Source organism: Apus apus, chromosome 6 (assembly GCF_020740795.1).
Source record: "Apus apus isolate bApuApu2 chromosome 6, bApuApu2.pri.cur, whole genome shotgun sequence".
Taxonomy (NCBI): domain Eukaryota; kingdom Metazoa; phylum Chordata; class Aves; order Apodiformes; family Apodidae; genus Apus; species Apus apus.
This window is the reverse complement of record NC_067287.1, coordinates 30,071,433-30,085,800: the sequence shown is the minus strand read 5'-3', so window position 1 is coordinate 30,085,800 and position 14,368 is coordinate 30,071,433. Positions and strand designations below refer to the sequence as shown.

At 36.0% G+C, this 14,368-nt stretch overlaps 1 protein-coding gene across 1 annotated transcript; it reads left to right on the top strand.

The window, feature by feature from the left end:
* The first annotated feature begins 2,497 nt into the window (after window positions 1-2,497).
* On the top strand, window positions 2,498-5,793 carry LOC127386707 (baculoviral IAP repeat-containing protein 5.1-like). The gene is made up of 4 exons (XM_051624174.1): window positions 2,498-2,635; window positions 3,532-3,641; window positions 4,063-4,177; window positions 5,596-5,793. Exons 1-4 carry the CDS (start codon window positions 2,498-2,500, stop codon window positions 5,791-5,793), a joined length of 561 nt encoding a protein of 186 aa, XP_051480134.1.
* The last annotated feature ends 8,575 nt before the right edge of the window (window positions 5,794-14,368 follow it).

Genomic DNA, 14,368 nt, shown 5'->3' with positions numbered 1-14,368 from the left:
AGAAACAGTGTGATGCTTACTCTTCTATAATGGGAACCATCATGAAGCACACTGAGCAGTCACCTGTACGGATCAGACATGACTGCAAAAGTATTTATAAGAAAATGGTAACTTACTTTTACCTCACAGCCTCATCTCAGCATTGGTATCCATGAACTTGCTAGATGACATTTCTTACAGAAATCTTCCTTTACTGCCTTCTATAGCAGTTTCGTGACTTTCAGGCCCTGGCCTCGACCGAGTGACAAAGCACTAAGCTTTGTATCCCTGAACCCCTGCATAGATAAAGCTAATAATAATCATCATCATCATCATCATAATCATGCATTAATAAACTTAAATCTTCTGGTATGACAGTTCACTTCTATATGTATTTTTAATAAACATTTAATGTACAGTATGTTTTAAAGTCCAGTATAAATACTTTTTCACATCACTCCACTTGACTAAAACCTCTTCCCTATCTGAGTCAAAGGCTCCAACTACAAAGCTGTTTCATCTGGAACTGTAAGGATGTGGTCAACCTGCTATAAAATGCAGGATACATTCACAGTTTGGTGCTTGGAGACTTGCAGTATGTCTGTCATTCTCAACAGCACAGAATTCTGACAAGAGTAACAGTCAGGAAATGCAAGAAACCAGTAAACAGCAACTTTTGACTGCTAGAGTAGCACTTTCCTACGAAGAACTGATTGAGGCTGTTGGGACTTTTTTCATTTTAAATGCCATAATAATGACAGTCACAGCCAACACAAATTCACATTTGAATTCTGAGGTGTAAATGCCACCCAAGATCTTAAGGTCCTACATTACTACAGATTGTTTTTAATATATTACACATAATGCTTACTAGAAAAAAAACCAATTTTCAGAGACAATCCCTTACAATGAGCATTTAAACTATTATAGTTTTGTTTCATTTTTCCATTTTCAATTTGAGGTTACACCAAAAAATAGTTACAACGTAACAAAATATGCCAAAATATTTAACATGCAATTTCTTATAAAGAATAGACAATTCCAAAAAAAAACAATCCACTTGCATTAAGTAGTGCTTTGTGTTAAAGAGAACAATGACATCAATTTTAGCATGTTTTGGGCAATTAAAAACAGGCTTTTATGCTTACTTTGGCATTTTTACTTTTAGTTAAGAAAAGTTCCTTGCTTCATACAAACATACACATACACACACACACAGAGAAGCACCAACGATATTAAAAAAGTCAGGAGGTATTTAAATACCTTATCACCAGCAAACTGAAGAAGGGCTGCCATGGGGTTGACACCAGGACAAAGTGTAACCATCACTGCTGAACAAGAACGGTTGCCAGAAAATACTGTTGACAAATTAAATGCAGGAGGCTCAATAAATGGATGGCCCAGGCTGTGAATTATATATTCCTGCACCACTGGTATTATCTTAAAAAAAAAAGAGGAAAAAGAGAATGTAAGTGTCTTATTTTTGTGTAAGCATCAACACACATATTACTCTAAATATTTTTATATAAATTTCAAGGACAGTATTTCTGCATTTAAAATTAGATACGAGGAATCAATGATTTAGCATTGTAAATCTAGGCAAAAAATAGGCTCAAAGCTCTAAGATGCTCTAAGAGGGCTCAAATTGAAAGTCCTATTCAAATGATCCTTAATCTCATTTCTGTCACTGCATCTGGACAGATCAATGTGCTGGTAAAGGAAGCCGGATTTTATTATTTTTTTTTCCCAGTTACTCCATCTGTATTAGAGAGGATTTCAATTTTCAAGTCTCATAATGCAACACCTTTTGAAGGTGTGAAGAACTTGCTGTGTACACAGTCTTGCACCCACTGGTGTTTAAACTTTCCACTGAAGTTAACTGGGCTCTGTACCATAACGACAGACAAATAATAAAATGACAGCTTAACACTGTGATCTTGCAAGCCCTTACAGATAGCTTTTTTTCCAAAAAAACCCCACACCATTAATTCCATCTCTGGATACACTAGAATATTTTTAAATAACCACCCCTCCTTTAACGAAATGCAAAAGTATTTGCAAATGTGATATTAACACTTAAGTTCTGTACACAAGATTCAAGATACACTAAAGGTTTCAAACAGCAATGTTAATTCAACCACTTCAGTCACAATCAGTATAGCATTTTTTAAAAGTTTATATATAAAATTGCTATATTTGTAAACAGAGTTTTTAACTTACATTTTTAACATTTCAATTATAAAACCTGTAGTTTTCATTCTGCATTAGCATAGGTGCTTTCAGTTAATATATAAATATATAAATATATATAGTGTGACTGCATATTCAGAACCTGAGATGGGAAGTTTCAGTAGCTTCGTTTCTCTTGGTTGTCCTGCTTACAAACTCACCTGTGTTTTTTTATTCACTTTAACAACCTCCTCTGCTTTACAGCTGCAATGTGTCACCAATTAGTACAATGCCTTAAATTTGAAAGCAGGAGGGAGGGTCTGGTCTAGATTCATTGCAGGATTTCAAGATGGAGCGGCTCCTGAAAGACCTTTCTTTGGCTTCCAAGCTCTTGAGTGACTTTAAGGATATGTATGAATATGAGAATCGTTTAAAAACCTTCACAAACTGGCCCTTTACAGAGAACTGCAAGTGCACTCCTGAGAATGTAAGTCTGAACATGAATGTTTTGACTATGCCTTATTTGTTCTATACTGTTCCTGAATGTGAAGTCATTGTAAAGTGTATTTGTATTCCAAAAGAGCTGTGATCTTCCACTCAGCCTAGAGAACAAGGAAAATTGAATGCTCCAACTTTACTCTGTTCTCTGCTCAGAAATACTGTAGTAGGAGAACTAGCTTCTGCATGTTCGGTTCCCTATCCTAGATACAGAATTGAATGTAGTTGCTTTTCTTGCTTTTGGGTTTTTTTGTTCTTGTCATGTAAAAGTTAGTTTCTTCTACTATGTAGTCTTTCTGATTGCAAGTTCTCCTTCATACTGAAAAAGAATTGAGTACACACCCAGCAGGAAGGATGAAGAAGAATGATCACTGCTTAAAATTCAGACATTAACATTATTTACATATTAGAAACAGTAATGTTTATGTCCCTGCAGGCTTTGACTTCAGCATTAAAAAATAAAGAACTAAAAAAAACCACACGTGAAACTTCCAGGTTGGGCCATGCTGCAAGCGTTATATAAGAACATGTGAAGTTTGACTGAAACAAACATTTAATTTTTAGTGTTTTGGCCAGATGTGACTTTTAAGTGACAGAAAAACATAGAAGCTAAGGATGTAGCATTTTACGTAATTTATACGTAAGGGCTCTCTATGTCCATGATCTAAGGCTACGCTGAAATCTGTTTGCTCCTTGTAGCCTATTCCTTGTTCCTTTTACTAGTTGCTTATTTACCTTCTTGCAAGTTGCACGTGTAGAAGTTATTTTTCGGCCTGATCTGTGCTGACAGGCACATTGTTACCAAGCTCTCAGAATCAGTCTGCTGATGTGAACTTAGAGTCATGTGCTGGATGAGGCTCTCAACTTCTAAACTGTCACCTGCAGATGGCAAAGGCGGGCTTTGTCCACTGTCCAAACGCAAATGAACCAGATGTGGCAAAATGTTTCTTTTGCTTGATAGAACTGGAGGGCTGGGAACCAAATGATGACCCATGGTAAGCACAGATGTGACAATGTCCTTCTAAGTATTCCTCCAAACTTAACTTTGACACCGTTCCCTTACTCGTTACAGAATTACCAATTTCTCCGTAACAGTTCACCAAACGGAAGCCTATTGAAATTTTATCTTACCAATAACCTTGAAAAAGTTAATACTTTATTAACTATACCCCACACTATTCTTCATAGTTCTTTCATTTTGTCTCCAAAGACAATGCTTTTGATTTACAGTAGAACAGTTTCTCTCAAAATTGTAAACTCAGTCTAAATCTTCCCTGGTATTTTCTTAGCTCACAACTAGCTTTTAATTGAGATCCACTAAAATCTACTTCAGACCTATCTGTTCAGATTTCTTCATCTCTTGAAATGCAACTTTCATGGTTTAGTATCTGTTCTTATTCTGTATTTGCCCTGCAGGGAAGAACACACCAAACGTCACTGCTGTGGCTTTTTGTCCCTCACTAAGCCCTTTGATGACCTGACAATGGAGGAGTACTATATGCTGGAGATGACACGGCTGAGAACCTTCCTTGTAAGTGTTGAATAAAAAATCTTAATACAAGGCTCAAAGCTAGAATGTAAACAAGAACTTCCATCTCTGTCTGAGAGTTCTAAGCATGGGCAAGGAGTGACTGTGTAAGGCTAGAACATGACTTATTCTGAAGTAAGGATGCATGTATTATTGGCTAAGAAATTTGTACCTAGCCACTTTTTAGTATAGTCTAACATCCAGCTTTTGAAGGAAAACCAGTTTTATTTAGACATGTTTTTTCAACAATTCATTACAGCAGAAAAAATGTCTTGGGTGCAATAATCAATCAATCAATCCAGGAAGCTCTACACTGAGCAACTCTTTATCTTTCTCAGAAGGGATGAACAACATGTGAAAAAGAAATTTTTTTGTCAGATCATAGCTTCACATGCTCAGTTTTACATGTAAATCAGTCTAATTAAGCTTCCAAACTTCAGAGCCCATTATTTCAAATGTTTTGCACTTAACCCAGTTTTACTCTTCCCCACTTCTGGGATTTCATGCATGCCATAGTGTTGACATACAAAAGCACAAAACTGAGCTGTTCCAACTAGTTTACAAAGATCAGCTGATCTTTGATATATGAGCTCTAATCATATGGCCAATAGGAATCAAGTGAACCAAGTTTCCTGATGGGGCACAGTAAAGGTTCTGTACCTTACCTCCTGCTAGGTTTGCACATAAGATGTTTGCTTTGCTGATAATGTTCTGTATTGAAAATATACCTGGTGACTGCCAAGGTGAAGTATTTAAGGTCCTTATGCAGCAGACTCAAATACATAAAAATGGGATCAAGTGCTGCAGTGGGAGCAGTCTTGTATCTTCAGGTGGACTAAGAGTGAGGAGATGATGTTGGTATCTAACCTGAACAGTACAGTGTTCCAAAGTACAAAAGGGGTCCTTAGCCTAAATATTAGCTTATTTCTATGTGCAGAGAAAACCTGAAGCAGCTTCAAGTGGGGACACTTTTCCCCTAGGAATACTGACACCAATAGCTTGGAGGGTGGCATGCTAGGGCTGGTCCTGAGCGTACTGCCATCTTGAAGCACCAATATCCTAATGCCTCCTGAGAAGCGACACTGTGCCTCTTCCCACTGACAAGGAAATCAAATTTAAGTCTCCCTCCATGACGTGATTTAAAATACAGCTCAACAGTAGGTCCACAATGTACTTTTAAATTATACTAGACATACCCCCCAGTTGTAACCAAGCCCTACTGGAAATGCTGGTGGAGGAGTTCATCTGCAAGCAGATGAAACATCTGCTCAACTGCACTGCACCAGGCAGACAGCAATATTGCTGACTTCTAAGCTAGAATTAGTGGCAGATCAGTGGGTTTTGATGATGTAAGTTTTGATCATAGTTGAACTAGACCCAATTGCTCAACTGAAAGTCTCAATTTTTTGCTTTCCTTTAAGTGCAAAACTGGCAGAAGTGTAATAAACTCTTTCGAGGAAGAAGTCGCCGCAACGAGGCAGCGTCTGGTGGATCACTTTGTGTCTGAGCACCAGTACACGCCGCTGCTGCCAGCGCCTCTCCGTGCTGATCCTGCTGCCCAGCCTCCTGAAAGCTCATATGGCCAGTCAAAAAAAATCCAGAAGAAGTGTAAAGTTTGAGTCCAAAAGTTTATCTTCTTTATATGGTAAAAACACTTCTATTTTTATCTGAGTACTAATATAAAGCTGAATAGTTGTGTGAGGAGGTGTAGAGAATTTCTTTCATAGCCTTTCTGGGATAGAGGCCATAACTGTTGATACTAACTCTTCTCTTTCAAAATGTGCTTTGTCATTATGTCTAGGTGTGGACTGATAGTAGTCCCATTAATGTGTGAATGTATGAAATATGTCTAAGCAAATACTTATATTCCAGTTTTTAGCAGGTGGGGTTTTTTTGGAATAAAGATTCTCAACTGAGGGCCTTTCTTTCCTTAGACCAAATGGATCTGACTGGACTAACTTCTCCCTTAAGCAACTACACTTCTGCTTACCATTAAATTATCTTCCCAGATCAGACAAAATTTAGACAAAATATTTAAGATAGTGACATCATCCAAAAAATGACATAAGCAAAACTATCAGGTGTCCCAAAAAAGGAAAGTCAGGAGGTTTGTGAGACAGTCTCAAGGAAGAAGAACTTTGGGGACTTTGTGTACTCTGAAATTTAACATAAGCTAAAGGCCAATCCTTCTGGGTTTATGATTTTTATTTTTTTGTTACAATTTCAAGCTTGCTGGTTTTTTGAAATTAATTCCAATTTTCCTTTATGATAGACTGTCATAGAATGGCTGTAAGCAACAAAAATGAAATGTATCCTAGCAAATACTTTTGGTTTCTAAAATTGATAGACCTTTCTACATAAGGTGAAAGATTCAGACATACTTTGTCAGGTCTCAGGCAGCACATGGTCAGCATCCTTTGGCACACCCCCAACTTTTCTTGCCACTCTACAGGTAAATCTTACTGCTGGAGATCCTAAAAACATATGTATTTCAACATTCTTTAAAGCTTTTGTGAATTATCTATAATGAGAGTAAGTTATCTTTTACCTTGACACATCAATCCATGTTGTATTTTTTCTTCATCTACAGAAATGGGGTTGACATGCTTAAAGCTTTTTTCAAAAAAACAACCCCCAAACTTAAAGTATGTTTATTTAAGAAGCTTCTCTTATAGCAGAGAACTTACAGAAATATGAAGTGTTTAAAATATAACAATGCAAAGTTGTTCTCTAGGAAGTGGAGAAGGAATGACCAAGGAAGCAAACCTGAAAATGCACTTTACCTCCCTTTTTCTACTAGAACTGAATTATGTTGTCAGTCTTGAACATTACAATGACAACCATATCATCAATGACTACGAATCAGGTTGCATCTGAATGCAGGAAAACAAGAACTGGACAGCCAAGTAAAGCAATGCACTAGAGAACTTAGCTTGTAAATGGCCTGTGAATAATCCAGCTGCTAAATTGTTATTTTATTTACTGGCTTAGGAACAGCAGTGCTTGTGTGGCATATGAATGTCTTAGACTGAAGTTCAGTGCCAGGTAGGTTTGCCTTTCTGAAAACTGGTATTACAGCTCTGCTAGCGAGCTGGTTATTCTTGCCTGTGGAGGGCTGGCAACAGAGGTGTGCAGATAGAACACAAACTGTGTTCTGAGCAACTTTGATTTAGCAAATTAAATCACAACAGAGCTGATGTTCTGCTAAAGATCAGGAGCCTGGCTCCCTCCTTCTGCAACTTCTAGGCACTTCGTTGCAGATTGGAATCCAGAATGCTGCATTATGTTGATTTTAATATATGGGGAAAATAGTTACCTCAGAATGACATCTGTAACTGCTGTTGAAGAGTTGGCTAAAAATTCACAATCTTTCTAGAACTGAGTCAATTAGGAAACACTGAGGAGTGAAGTTTGTACTGAAGGCTCCATGGAGCTGTGTCACTGTGCAGAAAACTCCATGACAAGAGATGCATGAGGACAGCTGAGGTCCCTACTCAAAGATATACAATATAACTTTAAATAAAATACATCCTTCAACTGGGGACTTTATGTCAGGTCTCTCCTACTTTTGGAAGGAAGCCAATCTACAACAGTAAGAGAAGGAAAGTGAATCTCAAACTCCTTTAAAAAACATTAATAAGCTACATTCAGTGTATGGTTGCTGATAATATATTAAGTGGTGCAAGCAACACTGATTTTGTGTCCCCTCTCTCTCTTAACACACATGCATAAAACTACCCTTTACTTAAATTTCTGTATCACTAGCAAGACAAGGAAAAGAGCTGGTTGCATACTACTGGGGATAAACTACAGTGGTGCTGAAAACAATACAGCTATCATAAAAAGGAATCTTCTTCAAGATTCATTAACTAGCATTTTTAAATTTTCAGTGCGTTCACATTCAATGAAAGTAGTATTAAAGCTAGATAGGTAATGAAGGTGTTTTTACATAACAAGGCATTGCAACTCTTTTATATCAGGACAGTAATGATGACATTCCTTTTGATCAAGGACTCAAGGTTCAGTAATTGAATGTTCATGGCTTCAGTGTTACTGCTTATTACATGCTTTATCAGTTAAATGATGACCTAATGCTATAAATCTCATTTTACTGAATGACACTTAAGGAATTTTTATTTATTTTGTTTGGCTGTGTGACTGCACATGTAAGTATCACACACCTCTTGAATCTTTACTTCTGAAAGCCAGCACCTTTCATTTCTAATAGGCATTGCTTTAAAAACCTATAATCTCAAAGTGCATAATGAAGTAGTCCCCTCTCTCAATGTCTTTTTCAAAGGCCATAATTTCTCTGTTCAGGCAGCTATTTCCCAAATAAGAACTAAAGCCCTCAACCTGCTGTTTTTTTTTTTTTAAGTGCCTAAGGAAAGCTTGATCTCTGCTGTTCCCAGTATCCTGCAATCTGGACAAATAAAGGAGCTGCAGCTGCTTAGTTTCTTTCCTGTCTCTCATCATACATTTACGAGAATTTCCTACCAAAAATCTATCCTTTTTCCTCTTTGCATACTTTAATCCCACTTGTTAAATATAAAGGATTTCTAAAATTTTGATGTTTAATTATTTGTGTTTTATTCATTGCAATCTCTTTGAAAAGGGTGTAAGAAGTCCTGGGCTATTTGACTGAATATAGGTGATAAATATTCATCATATAATTTAACACTAAGAACAGTGTTTCAAAGGACTCAAATGAACAGTATTATCTGAACAGTGGGAGTGGTTATGGTCAGATAGTGTTCAAGTCAGAAAGAAGGATAACTTTTTAAATCATTTGCTCAGGAGGTATGGGTATGATGAGCACTTTGCACATCGAGAATCATAAGAGTGGGGAGTACAGTAACATAAAAAAAGGAGTTATAAGTAAAATTAAATATTAAGAAAGTGCCTAAATGTGAAGTAAAATTCAGCTGTAGAGCTTAGATTTCAAGAAAACAGTGCTAAAGTCAGATAAAGACAGTCACTTCATTCATGTAGCTATCACTGTTAGAATTTGGAACAGAACACAGGTCTCTTGCATCCCATTCCAGTTTCTCTACATGGCAATAATTGGTTTTTACACATATCCAGGAAAGCAGCTTGCTACGTGATAGCATGAAAGGCCATCTTCAAAGCATGGTAAACACAGGTATAGACTGACAAGGGACAGTGGTTGCCTTAAGTTCCAAGTTTTGTTGCCATTTTTCCAGCCAAAGACGATTCAAACCATGACTTGCTATTCAGAAGCCACCTGACAAATTGGCAATAATCTACTAATGCACACCATTTGCTTAAATATTTACATTCATATATATAAGAACATACCAGGTAAAATGACAGCACTTTCCTATCTCTGAATAAATATTTTCCCTGTATAACTATAAATGTCAATTAGCTTATGAATGCAAGTAATCAGGAATGATAACATACCAAGCTGTCGCACCAATTCCCATCCATCCTTCAGCTGCGTAAAATCCTTATGAGTGTGCAGAATGGCAAATCTTCTAGTTGACAAATTTCATCCCATGATTTTGGAGGAAGCCAGGTACATGTATAAAAGGAGGGAATGTCCAAACCTGTGTCTCCAGTCAACAGAAATTTCCACTCATTCTCTATGACCTACAATGAAAAACACTGCTCTCAGGACTAAATAAATAAGATCTAATGGTTTTAGCACATTATGTAGGAAATTAACACACTTACCTGAATGGTTGCATTAACTGAAAAAGCTTCTGTTCAACTACTAAAAACTTATTTTCAAAGTATTCAGTGTCTGGTTTTCAGTGAAATGTGAATTTAAGGAATAAAAAAACCTAAGATTTGAGCCAATTGTGTTCCTAACTTGGAGAATGAACAATGTTAATGGATTATACTTTTTTCAGATCCATTCTTCAAATCCAGGATGTTCAAGGAAAAAAAAACACAACTGGAAATATTGCAGGGAACCAGGCATTTTGCAACCTTTTCCTGTAATGCTAGTCTAAATTGTTTAAAAGAAATATCAGCCTAATGCATGTCTTGTTCCTTTCTCAACACTCCTCTATCTCAATATGTCTTTGATGGCTTCAATTTGTAAATTGAAGCCCCTGTGAAAGGGAGACCAGCGTCCCATGATTATTAGTCTCAGCTCTTGAAAGAATTCACTTCTATGTATTTCCCAATATAAAAGTTTCTAACATTATAAATGTTTCCATATTAGACTGAAAGAAGCAACCCCACACAACCTCAAGTTCTGTTTTGCAGAGGATATGGTTTAAATGTAAAAATCTTAGTAGCTAAATATTTTTTAAAGAATTACTAGAAATTAATATAATTCAGTTGGTACAAGTGTTTGATTTTGAGGAATTCTATGCAAAAATAAACACATTTAGCACCTCAAGTGAAAAAGATGAGTAGTTTCTTAAATCAATGATTACAATTAGTTTTGATACGCTCTTGGAACCCAAAAAAGAATTTCAGTAAGATACTGCAACATGTTCACTGTAAGAATAACACAGGCTGAGCTTTGGATTAAGTTATGTTTAAAAACCTGTTACTATCAAGCTCATTTGCCATACCTGTTCATTATACATTTATTTTATTCTAAAGTATATGCTTCAATTCTTATAGTTGCTTATTAAAATGAAAATAAAACACCACAAAATTGAGGATTAAGTATTATAATTTATATACACTTACTTTTCTATTCCTATCCTGTATGTTTCTACTACTGATAGTTTGTATATGCAGTGTAATATATATAATATCAAACTGCAAATTATTTTTAATTACTGACCAATCTTTCATATTCAGGAGATTCATAGACATAGAAGAGCAGTGACAGACATTGACATAAAGTAAGTAAAATGATCCTTGAGAATCTTCAACATACAGGTGTCAAAAAAAGAACCATCTGCTATTAAAATCACTCAAGAGTGTGCATTCTGGAAAACTATAACAAACCATTTAGATCTCCTTTGTTCTAATAAATGCTCCAGTCAATTACCCCAAAGCAGTCATTAAATACATGTACTGTTTTGTGAGCCAAATAACGTAAGAAACATTTAAGTGCAATTCCATCTTAGTAACATGATTTTCAGAGGAAGCCAGAGGTCCCTTTGGGGAGGGGTAGAAACAAGCAGCAATTTTACAATTCATTATGAATATAAATACCAGGGCCAAATTCAAACCAGTCCATCATTAAATGTTATTCAAAATATGCTTCCCATTCTACAGCACTTTTTCCTTAATACACTTTAAAACAAATGTATTTAAAACTGTAATTTATTATCAGTGATTTCACTTAAATACAAACCAAGGAGGCCATCTACTGTTTTATAAAGGTTTAGGTTTGAATACTTAGTCAAAAAAAGGACAAGTCCATTTAGGTAGGCAGAAATGCAGTGCCTGAATTTGCACAGTGACATCAAATAACTTGATTTTCAAGACAGTAATACAAAGTTGTGGAGAGGTGCTCTGGCTTTTTTCAACTACCTATGTCACCAGTCCCACGGCAGGGAGGTATTTGCAGGGTATTCCTGCACTCCTGACACAATGATCATTCAGAAACCCAAGTGTGATCTATTGTAATTGAAAAGTGGAAAGCTTTCAACTGAAGATCAGGACTGAGAGCAAGCTGTGTTATTTGATCTGTGTCTCCTTTTCAGTCTTGTGTTTCAATCTATTTTTTTTCTTCCATTCAACTAACAAGAAAGAGACATTTTAAAATATTTTTAATAATATTACTGTAATATATAAATGCTCCTGGTTTTTTATTAGCATTTAAAGTCCTTTCAAAATTGGTTATTCTTCATGAGCTAAATGGATATATGTACAATTCATAAACAAAGATGGCCATGGGACTACATGTAAACATTTTTCAAGTTACAGAATTAGCATGGTTTGCATGAGAAAAGAATTTTAAAAAAATAAATCTCAACACAGAGCATGTAGTAAAAAATGTCTGACTAGTGAAGATAGCCCAAGACCAACAGTCTTATATGAATTATTACTTCAGAAATAATTTTCTGTTTGTCTCTGCCTTCACTGGGCAGAATCAACAAAATGGGCTCGCATCAATCAGTCCCTGGGAATGCATACTGTTAGCTGGGATTCAGGTCCTGAATCTTTATATTTCTGCTGACAGAAAGAGTCTGAATAAAAATGAGATTATTCTATTTACTGCCTACTTTAGTTTTGTCACACGGGGGTTTTTTGAGATATAAAAGAGTAAGATTTAAAGTCAAAGAGCCAGGTTTACAGGACACATTGCCTTCTTGGTACAAGGCAACCTTGAATGCAGTTTCAAATGAGATACCAAAATATTAAGCTCTGAATTCAATGATCAGTGGAAATATCTTTGATAAAACACTTAGGCTTAGATTGCCCAGACCTTGAATAAATTATAATGAAAAAATAACCTTCAGAACCAGCATGCCCCTAAACTGAACACTACACATTAAACTACACACTAAGCACTACCTTACCAGGTACTACAACTTACTTGTATTTAAATAAAATATAAACAGTAATGGATAGTTCAAAAATTGCCATTTGCAATATTAACTAGAAAAAAATTATATATGCAAATTGGGAGATTAGTTTCCCTCTCCCATCCCTTTTCATGTGATGACAGGCAAGCAGCTAAATAACAGAAGCAATGTTCTGCAATTTGAAGATCTAATAAAGCCACAAATGTAGAATTTAGTAGCTGATGTGACAGAACACTGAAAAAATTTCTTTAAACAATCTCAGTGTAGGTAATTCACTTCAAGGGTATATTGTGAATAATCCTAATGTCATCATAATAATGAGGTCAACACATGAAAGAGAGAAACAGATCATTGAAGATTCCGCAGTTTCTCCTGTTCCCATAAACAAGCCAGAAGAGGAAGGGTCACCTTAAGTATAAAACAATAACCAAACTGAATTAAAAAATGGTTGGGTTACCAACTACTGCCTTGCACCCTCTACAGCCAAGAGACCCAGTCACAAGACTTCATTCTCTCACCAGCTGTGTGAAAAATTTTCTTGTCTACTTCTTGAAGACATACTAAGTCACTACATCACATGAATTTAACATCAAAGCAAGTGGACCACTTCTATCTAACTGATACTTGATCATTTCACACATGACTTGAGGTAGCTATTACTAAACAGAGTGAAATATGTAGCACTTTTATTATATTGTACATTTTCTTTCTAAGAATAAATTATTTTTTCAGAAAATATCCGACATGTGTATGTAAAGAAATGTATTTCAAAATACAGCACCTGAGACAGTGCACTTTGGAGAAATGACAGTAACATTTCTGGAGTAACATTGCCAATTATAAATGATGAATTATCACTCTTACCTTGTATATAAAACTTCTGGTTGCTCTGAATTATCCATAGACAAGATTACAAGGTTAATAAACCTCACAAGCTGGTACACTGGCTCAACGTTGACCAAATCAGCAAGAGATAAAACCAAGACTGAGGAATGGTCAGCAAATGGCCAACAGCCTGTATGAGCAGCGTCCATCTTCTCATCTTTCTCTTCAGCTGCAGCTTGCTTCTCAGGAAATCTCCATAGCCAGAACTTCAGAAGAAGAAAATATCTTAATAGCAGTTTCATCCTCCAAAATATTTCCTTCTGAGGCTGATAGAACTTCTAAAATCTTGTCTTCTATTTGTTTTGGCTGCCTAAAATGTATATAAGATTTTTCACAAATGAGAATTACAGCTGTTTTACGTTAGTTTCTATAAAGTAAGTCAATGTGTAGATTCTGTTCATGGTATGCAGCTTACATAACAGAACCTTTTTCTTTTCATATTAAACATGTCCTTAACTTTCTGAACAATCTAGCCACTTTCAGCCTAAAACCAGACAGCATAGGGAGGAAGCAACAAACCACTCTGAATGCTGCATGTTTCATGCTTTGACCTGTGGAGAAGGAAGCCCTTTGCCATGTACAATCTCTGCAAATCTAGCACAGGATGAAAACATTTCTGAAACCCAACCACTATTATCTAATCAAAATTTGTGAGGACAGCAAATCATATGCCAACATCATGACAGTATGAAAGGATGGCTGTATTGCAAGGTATTTGACTTGAGAAATGTCAACACTTCTAACATCTTCCAGCAGAGTAAAAATTAAAAAAAAACAAAGTTAGCAAGGGAGGAGGAATAAATAAATGCCAGAAATTCTTCCCTGGTTTTAGTCAAGGAATCAT

Bases quoted from the DNA above. Each gene is read 5' to 3' on its own strand.
- LOC127386707 (XM_051624174.1), top strand. From the start codon at position 2,498: ATGGAGCGGCTCCTGAAAGACCTTTCTTTGGCTTCCAAGCTCTTGAGT. The intron at 3,642-4,062 runs GTAAGCACAGAT...TTTGCCCTGCAG, and splicing joins GAACCAAATGATGACCCATG to GGAAGAACACACCAAACGTC. The intron at 4,178-5,595 runs GTAAGTGTTGAA...CTTTCCTTTAAG, and splicing joins CACGGCTGAGAACCTTCCTT to TGCAAAACTGGCAGAAGTGT.